The 12,864-nt window shown below is 43.1% G+C and overlaps 1 protein-coding gene across 1 annotated transcript in view; it reads left to right on the forward strand.

Annotated features, from left to right (window-relative positions):
* Positions 1-12,864, forward strand: part of LOC139380795 (CERK like autophagy regulator) — a 93,140-nt gene that overhangs the window by 66,607 nt on the left and 13,669 nt on the right. Inside the window, exons 5-6 of the mRNA XM_071123825.1 lie at positions 88-230; positions 11,634-11,708. Coding sequence (XP_070979926.1) covers positions 88-230; positions 11,634-11,708 — 218 coding nt within the window. The remainder of the gene's footprint in view (positions 1-87; positions 231-11,633; positions 11,709-12,864) is intronic.

The raw sequence follows: 12,864 nt of genomic DNA on the forward strand, positions 1-12,864 counted from the left end.
TTTTCATGTGTATCTCGTGTGTGTGTGTGTGTGTGTGTGTGTGTGTGTGTGTGTGTGTGTGTGTGTGTGTGTGTGTGTTTTCCCCAGGGTTGTGGTTGTCGGTGGGGATGGCTCGGTGGCTGAGGTGGCCCATGGGCTGTTGCTCCGGGCCCAGATGGATGCAGGCAGGGACACAGACTCCATGTTCACGCCTGTCCGAGCAACACTTCCTCTAGGGCTAATACCAGCAGGTGATGAGCAAGGATGGTGGTACACACACACACACACACACACACACACACACACACACACACACACACACACACACACACACACACACACACACAGACACCCCAGCAGGTGGAGAGCAAGGGTGGCTTGACCACTCTCCTCTGCAGCTGTTCTCAATCCTCCCCAATATTTAGAACAACTTTTCTCCAGGTGATGAGATGACCCTATAGTTTATGAAGAGTACATCTGCTATTACAACACCATATTGGTTTGAATGGTTTTAGTTTGTATGTTACTACACACCATCAGGCCATAGAGGTCAGGGTGCTTCTAAATGTTTTCTTGAGGCATAGCAGACAGAGGATTCTCACATTACAGCACTGTAAAATGTGCTAACAGATCTAAATGATTTTTTATCTAATCAAAACGTATTCAGAACCATGTAATTGACAAACATCTCAATATTATCCCATATCAAGAACATTTCCATAGAGAGAGTGATTTATTCTATTGAAAACACTGTTCGTTGAAGCAAATGTATCATTTTTAATTTGGTTTAATTTGGTTTAATTTGATTTGATTGCACTGGGGGCTAATTGCCTTCTATTTGAGACGGAACCACGATTATACAGCATTCTACTGCACTTTAGAATTGTGAACATTGGCAGTCTATCAACCTTTGTAAATGCATGTGGCTCAGACATTAGCTGATTCTGAGCCTCATGCAGTGGATGGTTATAAAGAGCTCATCACTCCAATTATTTGTGGATTAAACCCTCATACCCACACACACATGCCATGAATGACCCTACACACCACAGCCAGCAGCGAGGGTATCAACAATGCTGGCGTGGGCCAGTCTGGCTTTTTAAGCCAACAGTTTGACCTTCATGTGTCATTCTAGGCTGTGGTGGTAAAATTGAGTGCTGCTGTTAGCAGCCAAGAATGGAAGCCGTCCAACTCTGCACCCCCTGCAAATTGGATGCTCAGAAGTCACTGTATCTCTTCATTAGTGGGTTTCCCTATGGAGTATTTGTAAACAGTTTCCAATCACAAACAGGAGAGCGAGGTGAGATCGGCACCCTAGGAGGAATAGATACCGCTGTACCAGGAATAGGTCACTCCTGAGACTGAGGAGGGATGTGATTATATCTCCTTTGTTGAAGGAAGTAATGAACAAGCTCCACAGCAGCCCCGTTTTCAAATACTGTTTCGGGGATTTCAGGGGATTTCAGTTACTTTCAAAGTAATTTGGTAAGTAAGTGTTTTGATATGTTTTATTTGAAAACAGAAGTAGTTGAACATTAGAATGTTTTTGGAAATACACATGGAAAGTTTTGAAAAAGCAGTTGATTCGGGCCCCATGATTAGAAAATACACAAATACACAGAAAACAATAATTTAAATGACAAATATTCAAATACACAGGTCTGCTCCACAGTTTACCAACATTACACCATTTGAATTTAAAAGATAGGTGGTATTATGGTACTGTCAAAGTTAAGAATTATATCCATAGTCTCAACAATATCCATATCTATTATCTATCTCACACTTCTTGCATTTAATGCATTTGTTTGTTTTCTGAGATTTTAAAGTTGAGCTAACTAATTGCTATTGCTGTCATAGTTAAAACTTTTACATCGTAATTTAAAAAAATAATAATCCAGTCATCACATCATCTTACTTAAACAGAATCAGTAGTGTTACACAGAGGATCACAAATACATTTCATTTAGAGAAAGGCCAATTAAATGCCCTGAGCATGCTAATCAAGAAACCATTTCTAATTTCTACATACATATTATACAGCTATTTGGTATGTGTAGCATATAAACAACAGGATTCAAATTAATTGGACCGGTTTAAAGGGTTTCAGGGGGACTATTAATTTCTTTGATATTCCAGACAAACCACCAAAATGTTGGTGCCGTTAGTTTTCCCTTCCAGAGTCTCTCTCCCTCTCTCTCTTTCGCTCTCTTTTGCTCTCTTTCTCCCTATCTCTCTCTCCCTATCTCTCTCTCGGTCTCTTATTCTCTCTCTTTGAGACATGCTTGACTAGACTAGCATCACATTCATCTGCCGGCCAGGGTGGGGAGACATTAACAGGCATATGAATATTCATGTCTGCTTAATTAAGTTAATTGTTCTGCAGAAGTGCCTTGCACACTTCCAAGGACATTTTATTTCTCTCTCTATCTCTCACTCTCTCTTTTTTCTCTTACTCTTTCTCTCTCTTTATTTTCTCTCTCTGTCTCTCTATCTCTCTCTTCCACCTCTCCTCCTGCATGTTATCTCTCTTCATCTGTAGTGCTGTTGTATGTATGGGTGATGTACAGTGTTCATATGGAGAGGCTAACATTGTTGGCGCAGTATGAACAAGTGTGTGTCTTTTGGGAAGAGGTAATTAATGAGGGTGGAATTGCCATCGCTGGGGATAATGTGAGCACCACCCACAACAATGGCTAGGAACAATAGACGCTAATACAACTGATGATGTAAAATACTATATTATTATCTACACTAGTTCCATTGTAGAATGGGGGAAATCTCAGATGGCATTTATCTATGTAATTATTAATCACACTATGCAAATTATTAGTTCATGCATAATAAGCAATTACAATGCTTATCCACTCTAAACATTTAGAAATGTATTAGCTACTTTAAGTATCTTAATTACATGTAACTCACATTTCAATGTATTTTTAAAATTAAATTCTACGACTAATCACCAATCTGTATTTGTTATGAATGAAAATATACCTGAAATTCCCTTTACCCTCCTTATCAAATGTAATTGCAGCAATGAAGATGCAGGGTCTGGAGAGGGGTTGGTTTGGAGGGGGGGTGGGGTTGTAACTGTATAACAGTAGCAGAAACTTGGTAGGTGTATCTTTCTGTAGCCGATCTGTCTGATATGACTCCTGTATGTGTTCCGTGGTATCCACACCACCATGTCAGAGGAGAGGCGGGAAAGGTCAGTTTCTCACCCAGCCAGTCTGTCTATAGACCTACTCATTTACAGACATCAGTTCTTATATCCTGTTCATCTGCGCAAACAACATGGCAGATAGCAGCATGAAAGGAAATACCTACTCACCAAGTGACAGACAACCTTGTCTCTCTCTGTCTCCCTCTCTCTCTTCTTGCTCTCTCTCTGCTCTCTCTCTCTCTTCTTTATCTCACTCTCTCTTGCTCTCTCTGCTCTATCTCTCTCGCTCTTTCTCCATCTCTCTCTCTCCATCTCTTTCTCTCTCTCTCTTGCTCTCTCTCTCTCTCTCTTCTTTATCTCACTCTCTCTTGCTCTCTGCTCTTTCTCTCTCGCTCTCTCTCTCGCCATCTCTCTCTCTCCATCTCTTTCTCTGCTCTCGCTCTCTCTCTCCATCTCTTTCTCTCTCTCATCTCTTTCTCTCACTCTCTCTTGCTCTCTCTCCATCTTTCTTTCTCTCTCTCCCTCTCTCTCTCTCTCTTTCTCTCTCTCTGCTCTCTCTCTCTCTCTCCATCTCTTTCTCTCTCTCTCCATCTCTTTCTCTCTCTCAATTCAATTTAATTTGCTTTATTGGCATGACGTAACAATGTACATATTGCCAAAGCTTATTTTGGATATTTACAATATAAAAATGAGAATCAGAATTGTCAATGGGACAACAGTAACAACAAAACCAAGGGTCAAAATAACCATACATTCAACAATAACAATAAGCATACAGTAGAGGACATGTGCAGGTTGATTGGTCTGTCAGACACTGTTCCTCAACTTATGGCAGGCAGCAATGTAGTGCGCTGCCAACTCACAGCTCTCTGCGTCCTCCCCCAACAGGACAGGTAGCCTACTCTCATCAGAGAGGTCTTTGAAACCATGAATAATGGTTTCAAATTTGGGGAAATGACACTAATTGTTTTATATTTTTGTAACGTTTTGTCAGGAAATGCAGCTCTGTCTCAGGTTCTGCTGTTGTGCAGTGGTTGCACAGCCTTTCCTCTACATGGAGCCAGGTTTTCCTGTGTCTACCCTTCTCAATGGCAAGGCTGTGCTCACTGAGCCTGTACTTTGTCAAGGTTTTTCTAAGGTTTTGATCAGTAACCATGGTCAAATATTTAGCCACAGTGTACTGTCGATTTAGGGCCAGATAGCACTGCATTTTGCTTTGTGTTTGTGCTTCTGTTTGCCAATAAGCAATATAGTTTTGTTTTGACTGTGTTGTAATTTAGTTTATTCTGATTGATTGGATGTTCTGGTCCTGAGGTTTCAGTGTGTTAGTAGAACAGGTTTGTGAACTCATCCCCAGGACCAGCTGGATGAGGGGACTCTTTTCTTTGCTCAGCTCTTGGAATTGCAGGGCTTGGTAGTGATATGAGAGGGGGTCACTGCATTTTAGATGTTTCCAAAACTTAATTGCTCTTTTTTGAGTTTTTATTATTAGTGGATATTGGCCTAATTCTGCCCTGCATGCATTGTTTGTTGTTTTCCTCTGGACATGTAGGAGAATCTTACAGAACTCTGCATGCAAGGTTTCATTAGGGTGTTTGTCCCATTTGATTAAATCTTGTTTTGCAAGTGGACCCCACACCTCGCTGCCATAAAGTGCAATTGGTTCAATGACATATTCAATTAGTTTTAGCCAAATTTTAATAGGTATTTCAATTTGAATTAGCTTTTTAATGGCGTAGAATGGCCTGCGTGCTTTCTCTCTCAGTTCATTTACTGCCTCATTAAGGTGTCCAGTTGTAGTGTGTTGCAGTACTCTATATATTTTGTGCCAATGAAGAACTTTGGTCTAATTCCCTGAGATCTGGATCTTCTCTGGAAAATCATTATTTTAGTATTTTTGGGGTTTACTGCTAGGGCCCAGGTGTGGAAGGACTGCTCTAGCAGGTCCAGGCTCTGCTGTAGGCCATGTGCTGTGGGTGACAGCAGACATTGGTCATCTGCGAAGAGTAGGCATTTAACTTCTGAATTAGAGAGACTAACACCAGGGGCTGAGGATTTTTCTACAGTAGTGGCCAATACGTTAATGTAAATATTGAAGAGTGCAGGGCTCAGATTGCAACCCTGACGAAGGCCTCGCCCCTGGTTAAAGAATTATGTTCTTGCCAATTTTAATGCTGCACGTATTGCCAGTATACATTGATTTAATTATGTCATATGTTTTACCCCCTACACCACTTTCAAGAAATTTGTAGAACAGTCCTGTATGCCAAATAGAATCAAATGCTTTTTGGAAGTCGATAAAGCAAGCTTTATAATAAGAAATTATCATTGTGGTATTATTTTGGTGGACATGTTTATCTATCAGAGTGTGTAGGGTGTAAATAGGATCAGTTGTGCGATGTTTTGGTATAAATTCAATTAAGCTTTTACTCAAGACATTGTTCTTATTAAGGAAGTTCCCCAGGTTACTGTTCACACAAATGCCTCTGTAGTTGTTAGGGTTAAATTTGTCTCCGTTTTTAAAGATTGTGGTTCCAGATGTCAGGGAAATAACCTACACTCAGGATCAAATTAAACAGTTTTAATTTAGCTAATTGAAATTTTGCACTAGTGAGTTTGAGCATCTCATTTAGGATGCCATCAGGTCTGCATGCTTTTTTAAATTTGAGAGCCTGAAGTTTCTTATAGAGCTCCTGGTCAGTAATTGAGGAGTCCAATGGATTTTGATTGTCCTGTAAATCAAATCAAATCAAATCAAATTTTATTTGTCACATACACATGGTTAGCAGATGTTAGTGCGAGTGTAGCAAAATGCTTGTGCTTCTAGTTCCGACAATGCAGTAATAACAAGTAATCTAACTAACAATTCCAAAACTACTGTCTTGTACACAGTGTAAGGGGATAAAGAATATGTACATAAGGATATATGAATGAGTGATGGTACAGAGCAGCATAGGCAAGATACAGTAGATGGTATCGAGTACAGTATGTACAAATGAGATGAGTATGTAAACAAAGTGGCATAGTTTAAAGTGGCTAGTGATACATGTATTACATAAGGATACAGTCGATGATATAGAGTACAGTATATACGTATGCATATGAGATGAATAATGTAGGGTAAGTAACATTATATAAGGTAGCATTGTTTAAAGTGGCTAGTGATATATTTACAGTGCCTTGCGAAAGTATTCGGCCCCCTTGAACTTTGCGACCTTTTGCCACATTTCAGGCTTCAAACATAAATATATAAAACTGTATTTTTTTGTGAAGAATCAACAACAAGTGGGACACAATCATGAAGTGGAACGACATTTATTGGATATTTCAAACTTTTTTAACAAATCAAAAACTGAAAAATTGGGCGTGCAAAATTATTCAGCCCCTTTACTTTCAGTGCAGCAAACTCTCTCCAGAAGTTCAGTGAGGATCTCTGAATGATCCAATGTTGACCTAAATGACTAATGATGATAAATACAATCCACCTGTGTGTAATCAAGTCTCCGTATAAATGCACCTGCACTGTGATAGTCTCAGAGGTCCGTTAAAAGCGCAGAGAGCATCATGAAAAACAAGGAACACACCAGGCAGGTCCGAGGTACTGTTGTGAAGAAGTTTAAAGCCGGATTTGGATACAAAAAGATTTCCCAAGCTTTAAACATCCCAAGGAGCACTGTGCAAGCGATAATATTGAAATGGAAGGAGTATTAGACCACTGAAAATCTACCAAGACCTGGCCGTCCCTCTAAACTTTCAGCTCATACAAGGAGAAGACTGATCAGAGATGCAGCCAAGAGGCCCATGATCACTCTGGATGAACTGCAGAGATCTACAGCTGAGGTGGGAGACTCTGTCCATAGGACAACAATCCGTATATTGCACAAATCTGGCCTTTATGGAAGAGTGGCCATTTCCTAAAGATATCCATAAAAAGTGTCGTTTAAAGTTTGCCACAAGCCACCTGGGAGACACACCGAACATGTGGAAGAAGGTGCTCTGGTCAGATGAAACCAAAATTGAACTTTTTGGCAACAATGCAAAACGTTATGTTTGGCGTAAAAGCAACACAGCTGAACACACCATCCCCACTGTCAAACATGGTGGTGGCAGCATCATGGTTTGGGCCTGCTTTTCTTCAGAAGGGACAGGGAAGATGGTTAAAATTGATGGGAAGATGGATGGAGCCAAATACAGGACCATTCTGGAAGAAAACCTGATGGAGTCTGCAAAAGACCTGAGACTGGGATGGAGATTTGTCTTCCAACAAGACAATGATCCAAAACATAAAGCAAAATCTACAATGGAATGGTTCAAAAATAAACATATCCAGGTGTTAGAATGGCCAAGTCAAAGTCCAGACCTGAATCCAATCGAGAATCTGTGGAAAGAACTGAAAACTGCTGTTCACAAATGCTCTCCATCCAACCTCACTGAGCTCGAGCTGTTTTGCAAGGAGGAATGTGCAAAACTGATAGAGACATACCCCAAGCGACTTACAGCTGTAATCGCAGCAAAAGGTGGCGCTACAAAGTATTAACTTAAGGGGGCTGAATAATTTTGCACGCCCAATTTTTCAGTTTTTGATTTGTTAAAAAAGTTTGAAATATCCAATAAATGTCGTTCCACTTTATGATTGTGTCCCACTTGTTGTTGATTCTTCACAAAAAAAATGCAGTTTTATATCTTTATGTTTGAAGCCTGAAATGTGGCAAAAGGTCGCAAAGTTCAAGGGGGCCGAATACTTTTGCAAGGCACTGTACATCATTTCCCATCAATTCCCATTATTAAAGTGGCTGGAGTTGAGTCCGTGTCAGTGTGTTGGCAGCAGCCACTCAGTGTTAGTGGTGGCTGTTTAACAGTCTGATGGCCTTGAGATAGAAGCTGTTTTTCAGTCTCTCGGTCCCAGCTTTGATGCACCTGTACTGACCTCGCCTTCTGGATGATAGCGGGGTGAACAGGCATTGGCTCGGGTGGTTGATGTCCTTGATGATCTTAATGGCCTTCCTGTGACATCGGGTGGTGTAGGTGTCCTGGAGGGCAGGTAGTTTGCCCCCGGTGATGCGTTGTGCAGACCTCACTACCCTCTGGAGAGCCTTACGGTTGAGGGTGGTGCAGTTGCCATACCAGGCGGTGATACAGCCCGCCAGGATGCTCTCGATTGTGCATCTGTAGAAGTTTGTGAGTGCTTTTGGTGACAAGCCAAATTTCTTCAGCCTCCTGAGGTTGAAGAGGCGCTGCTGCGCCTTCTTCACGATGCTGTCTGTGTGAGTGGACCAATTCAGTTTGTCTGTGATGTGTATGCCGAGGAACTTAAAACTTGCTACCCTCTCCACTACTGTTCCATCGATGTGGATAGGGGGGTGTTCCCTCTGCTGTTTCCTGAAGTCCACAATCATCTCCTTAGTTTTGTTGACGTTGAGTGTGAGGTTATTTTCCTGACACCACACTCCGAGGGCCCTCACCTCCTCCCTGTAGGCCGTCTCGTCGTTGTTGGTAATCAAGCCTACCACTGTTGTGTCGTCGGCAAACTTGATGATTGAGTTGGAGGCGTGCGTGGCCACGCAGTCGTGGGTGAACAGGGAGTACAGGAGAGGGCTCAGAACGCACCCTTGTGGGGCCCCAGTGTTGAGGATCAGCGGGGAGGAGATGTTGTTGCCTACCCTCACCACCTGGGGGCGGCCCGTCAGGAAGTCCAATTCCCAGTTGCACAGGGCGGGGTCGAGACCCAGGGTCTCGAGCTTGATGACGAGCTTGGAGGGTACTATGGTGTTGAATGCCGAGCTGTAGTCGATGAACAGCATTCTCACATAGGTATTCCTCTTGTCCAGATGGGTTAGGGCAGTGTGCAGTGTGGTTGAGATTGCATCGTCTGTGGACCTATTTGGGCGGTAAGCAAATTGGAGTGGGTCTAGGGTGTCAGGTAGGGTGGAGGTGATAGGGTCCTTGACTAGTCTCTCAAAGCACTTCATGATGACGGATGTGAGTGCTACGGGGCGGTAGTCGATTAGCTCAGTTACCTTAGCTTTCTTGGGAACAGGAACAATGGTGGCCCTCTTGAAGCATGTGGGAACAGCAGACTGGTATAGGGATTGATTGAATATGTCCGTAAACACACCGGCCAGCTGGTCTGCGCATGCTCTGAGGGCGCGGCTGGGGATGCCATCTGGGCCTGCAGCCTTGCGAGGGTTAACACGTTTAAAAGTCTTACTCACCTCGGCTGCAGTGAAGGAGAGACCTCATGTTTTCGTTGCAGGCCGTGTCAGTGGCACTGTATTGTCCTCAAAGCGGGCAAAAAAGTTATTTAGTCTGCCTGGGAGCAAGACATCCTGGTCCGTGACTGGGCTGGATTTCTTCCTGTAGTCCGTGATTGACTGTAGACCCTGCCACATGCCTCTTGTGTCTGAGCCGTTGAATTGAGATTCTACTTTGTCTCTGTACTGGCGCTTAGCTTGTTTGATAGCCTTGCGGAGGGAATAGCTGCACTGTTTGTATTCGGTCATGTTACCAGACACCTTGCCCTGATTAAAAGCAGTGGTTCGCGCTTTCAGTTTCACACGAATGCTGCCATCAATCCACGGTTTCTGGTTAGGGAATGCTTTTCCGAAAGGGGGGCGGGGCAGGGCCTTATATGCGTCGCGGAAGTTAGAGTAACAATGATCCAAGGTCTTTCCACCCCTGGTTGCGCAATCGATGTGCTGATAAAATTTAGGGAGTCTTGTTTTCAGATTAGCCTTGTTAAAATCCCCAGCTACAATGAATGCAGCCTCCGGATAAATCGTTTCCAGTTTGCAGAGAGTTAAATAAAGTTTGTTCAGAGCCATCGATGTGTCTGCTTGGGGGGGGGATATATACGGCTGTGATTATAATCGAAGATAATTCTCTTGGTAGATAATGCGGTCTACATTTGATTGTGAGGAATTCTAAATCAGGTGAACAGAAGGATTTGAGTTCCTGTATGTTTCTTTCATCACACCATGTCACGTTGGCCATGAGGCATACGCCCCCGCCCCTCTTCTTACCAGAAAGATGTTTGTTTCTGTCAGCGCGATGCGTGGAGAAACCCATTGGCTGCACCGCTTCGGATAGAGTCTCTCCAGTGAGCCATGTTTCAGTGAAGCAAAGGACGTTACAGTCTCTGATATCCCTCTGGAATGCTACCCTTGCTCGGATTTCATCAACCTTGTTGTCAAGAGACTGGACATTGGCAAGAAGAATGCTAGGGAGTGGTGCACGGTGTGCCCGTCTCCGGAGTCTGACCAGAAGACCGCCTCGTTTCCCTCTCTTTCGGAGTCGTTTTTTTGGGTCGCTGCATAGGATCCACTCCGTTGTCCTGTTTGTAAGGCAGAACACAGGATCCGCGTCGCGAAAAACATATTCTTGGTCGTACTGATGGTGAGTTGACGCTGATCTTATATTCAGTAGTTCTTCTCGACTGTATGTAATGAAACCTAAGATGACCTGGGGTACTAATGTAAGAAATAACACGTAAAAAAACAAAAAACTGCATAGTTTCCTAGGAACGCGAAGCGAGGCGGCCATCTCTGTCGGCGCCGGAAGTCCAACCCTTATAGCTTTTTCTAATCCATTCAACTTCTCATGAATTTGGCGTTGTTCTGCGTTTGTGTCAATTTGAACGGTGTTGTAAAGTGTTTTAAAATGGGTTGTCCAAATGTCACCATTTTGTATCGCAAATTTTTCTTGTTTAGTTTTTTCCAATTTTGCCAGAAGTTGTTTGTGTTTATGGACTTTCTCTTTCTCTCACTCTCTCTCTCTCTCTCTCCATCTCTTTCTCTCTCTCTCTCTCTCTCTCTCTGCTCTCTCTCTCTCTCTCTCTCCATCTTTCTCTCTCTCTCTCTCTCTTCTCTCTCTGCTCTCTCTCTCTCTGCTCTCTCTCTCTCTGCTCTCTCTCCATCTCTTTCTCTCTCTTTCTGCTCTCTTTGTCTTTCTCTCTCTCTCTCTCTCTGCTCTCTCTCTCTCCATCTCTTTCTCTCTCTCTCCATCTCTTTCTCTCACTTTCTCTCTCTTTCTCATGCTCTATGTCTCTCTCTCTCCTGTGTGTTTGTCTATGTCTGTAATCTGTACAAACACACTGACACCTGTTCTATTCCGGCCACCGCTGACCGCAAGGTAAACTCGGCTTAATTGTCATCAGACAATATTAAGTTGAATGACTTTCCTCTAACAAAGTGCTCATTTTGTTCATTATTAACCCAGCCTCTACAGACAGTGAGATACAGTGTGTTTGCATAGGTTTCCTCGCCTTTTGTATCACTGTGAATCGTGATAGCTTGCTACAATCAGGTGGCTTACTTCTGCAATAATAAGGTCAGCCATTATAGGTTTGGGAAATCCGAGAATTGATATACTGTAAGTGAATGAGTGAATAGCCGAACTACCTGGATGGTAAAGACATTCCCCTGTGAGAACTACCTATTGTTTGATGACTGTATCATTTATATTCCACTGTTCTGCATGTCTTTCTCCCCAGGGTCCACTGACGTGGTGGCCTGTTCTGTCCATGGCATACGGCATCCTGTTACTGCTGCAATGCACATCATCATGGGTATGTTCTCATGTTCTCCTGTGTTATCCCATTTCATCTGTAGACATCACTACAATACTACTGATTATAGAGCTGCAATGGAACAGCCTGGCGGGTAGGAGTGTTGGGCAAGTAACCGAAAGGTTGCTGGATTGAATCCCTGAGCTGACAAGGTAAAACTGTAATTCTGCCCCTGAGTAAATAAAATCAAAAGTTATTTGTCACATGCGCTGAATACAACAAGACGGTTAACCCACTGTTCCCCAGGCAGCGAAGACGTGGATGTCGATTAAGGCAGCCCTCCACACCTCTCTGATTCAGAGGGGTTGGGTTAAATGGGGAAGACACATTTCAGTTAATTGCATTCAGTTATACAACTGACTAGGTATCCCCCTTTCCCTTTCCCTAATGGAGCTCAAATATACACTGACTGGATTACTATGTAAATGGCATGCATATTTACTTTACTAGTCCACCGAGTTGTGTGTGTGTGTGTGAGCGTGCGTGTGTGATCCACACACAGAGTACCAGTTTCAGAATTATAAGGTTCTCTTCTGCCACAATAGAATGATAGGTGAGGAACTAGTAGTTGGCGGAATCTGGTGCTTAAAGTCCTTAATTAGCTCCATAAAGTCCTTAATTAGCTCCATAAAGTCCTTAATTAGCTCCATAAAGTACTTAATTAGCTCCATAGCTGACATTGTGGGATGTGGGAGGCTCTGAGCAGAGTTGCTGGTATTGTCGTCTAGATCTGGTTAACAGGTCCCCTGGAAGAATGTACAGTCCCTGGAGAACGACAGGGAAGGGCTGTCATTCTGTCCCTCACACGTTCTCTGTTTTTTCTCATATGACTAGATAGGGCTTTCTCACACTCACTGAGTCTGTTGTGACAGACTGAACATAAGTGTTAATAAATCTAGTAGCTGCCTTGGTTCTGGTGTCACAGAGAAAACAAACACCTAAAACCATACACACTCACGCACTCTCACTCTCTCTCTCGCGTTCTCTCTCTCTCTCACACACACACACACACACACACACACACACACACACACACACACACACACACACACACACACACACACACACACACACACACACACACACCTGTACTAAACATCTGTTGGCTGGTCTGCTGGTCCACAACCGACTGCAGTGATCTGCTTTTTACCTCAGT

This window comes from Oncorhynchus clarkii, chromosome 22, assembly GCF_045791955.1.
Source record: "Oncorhynchus clarkii lewisi isolate Uvic-CL-2024 chromosome 22, UVic_Ocla_1.0, whole genome shotgun sequence".
In the NCBI taxonomy this organism is placed as follows: Eukaryota; Metazoa; Chordata; class Actinopteri; order Salmoniformes; family Salmonidae; genus Oncorhynchus; species Oncorhynchus clarkii.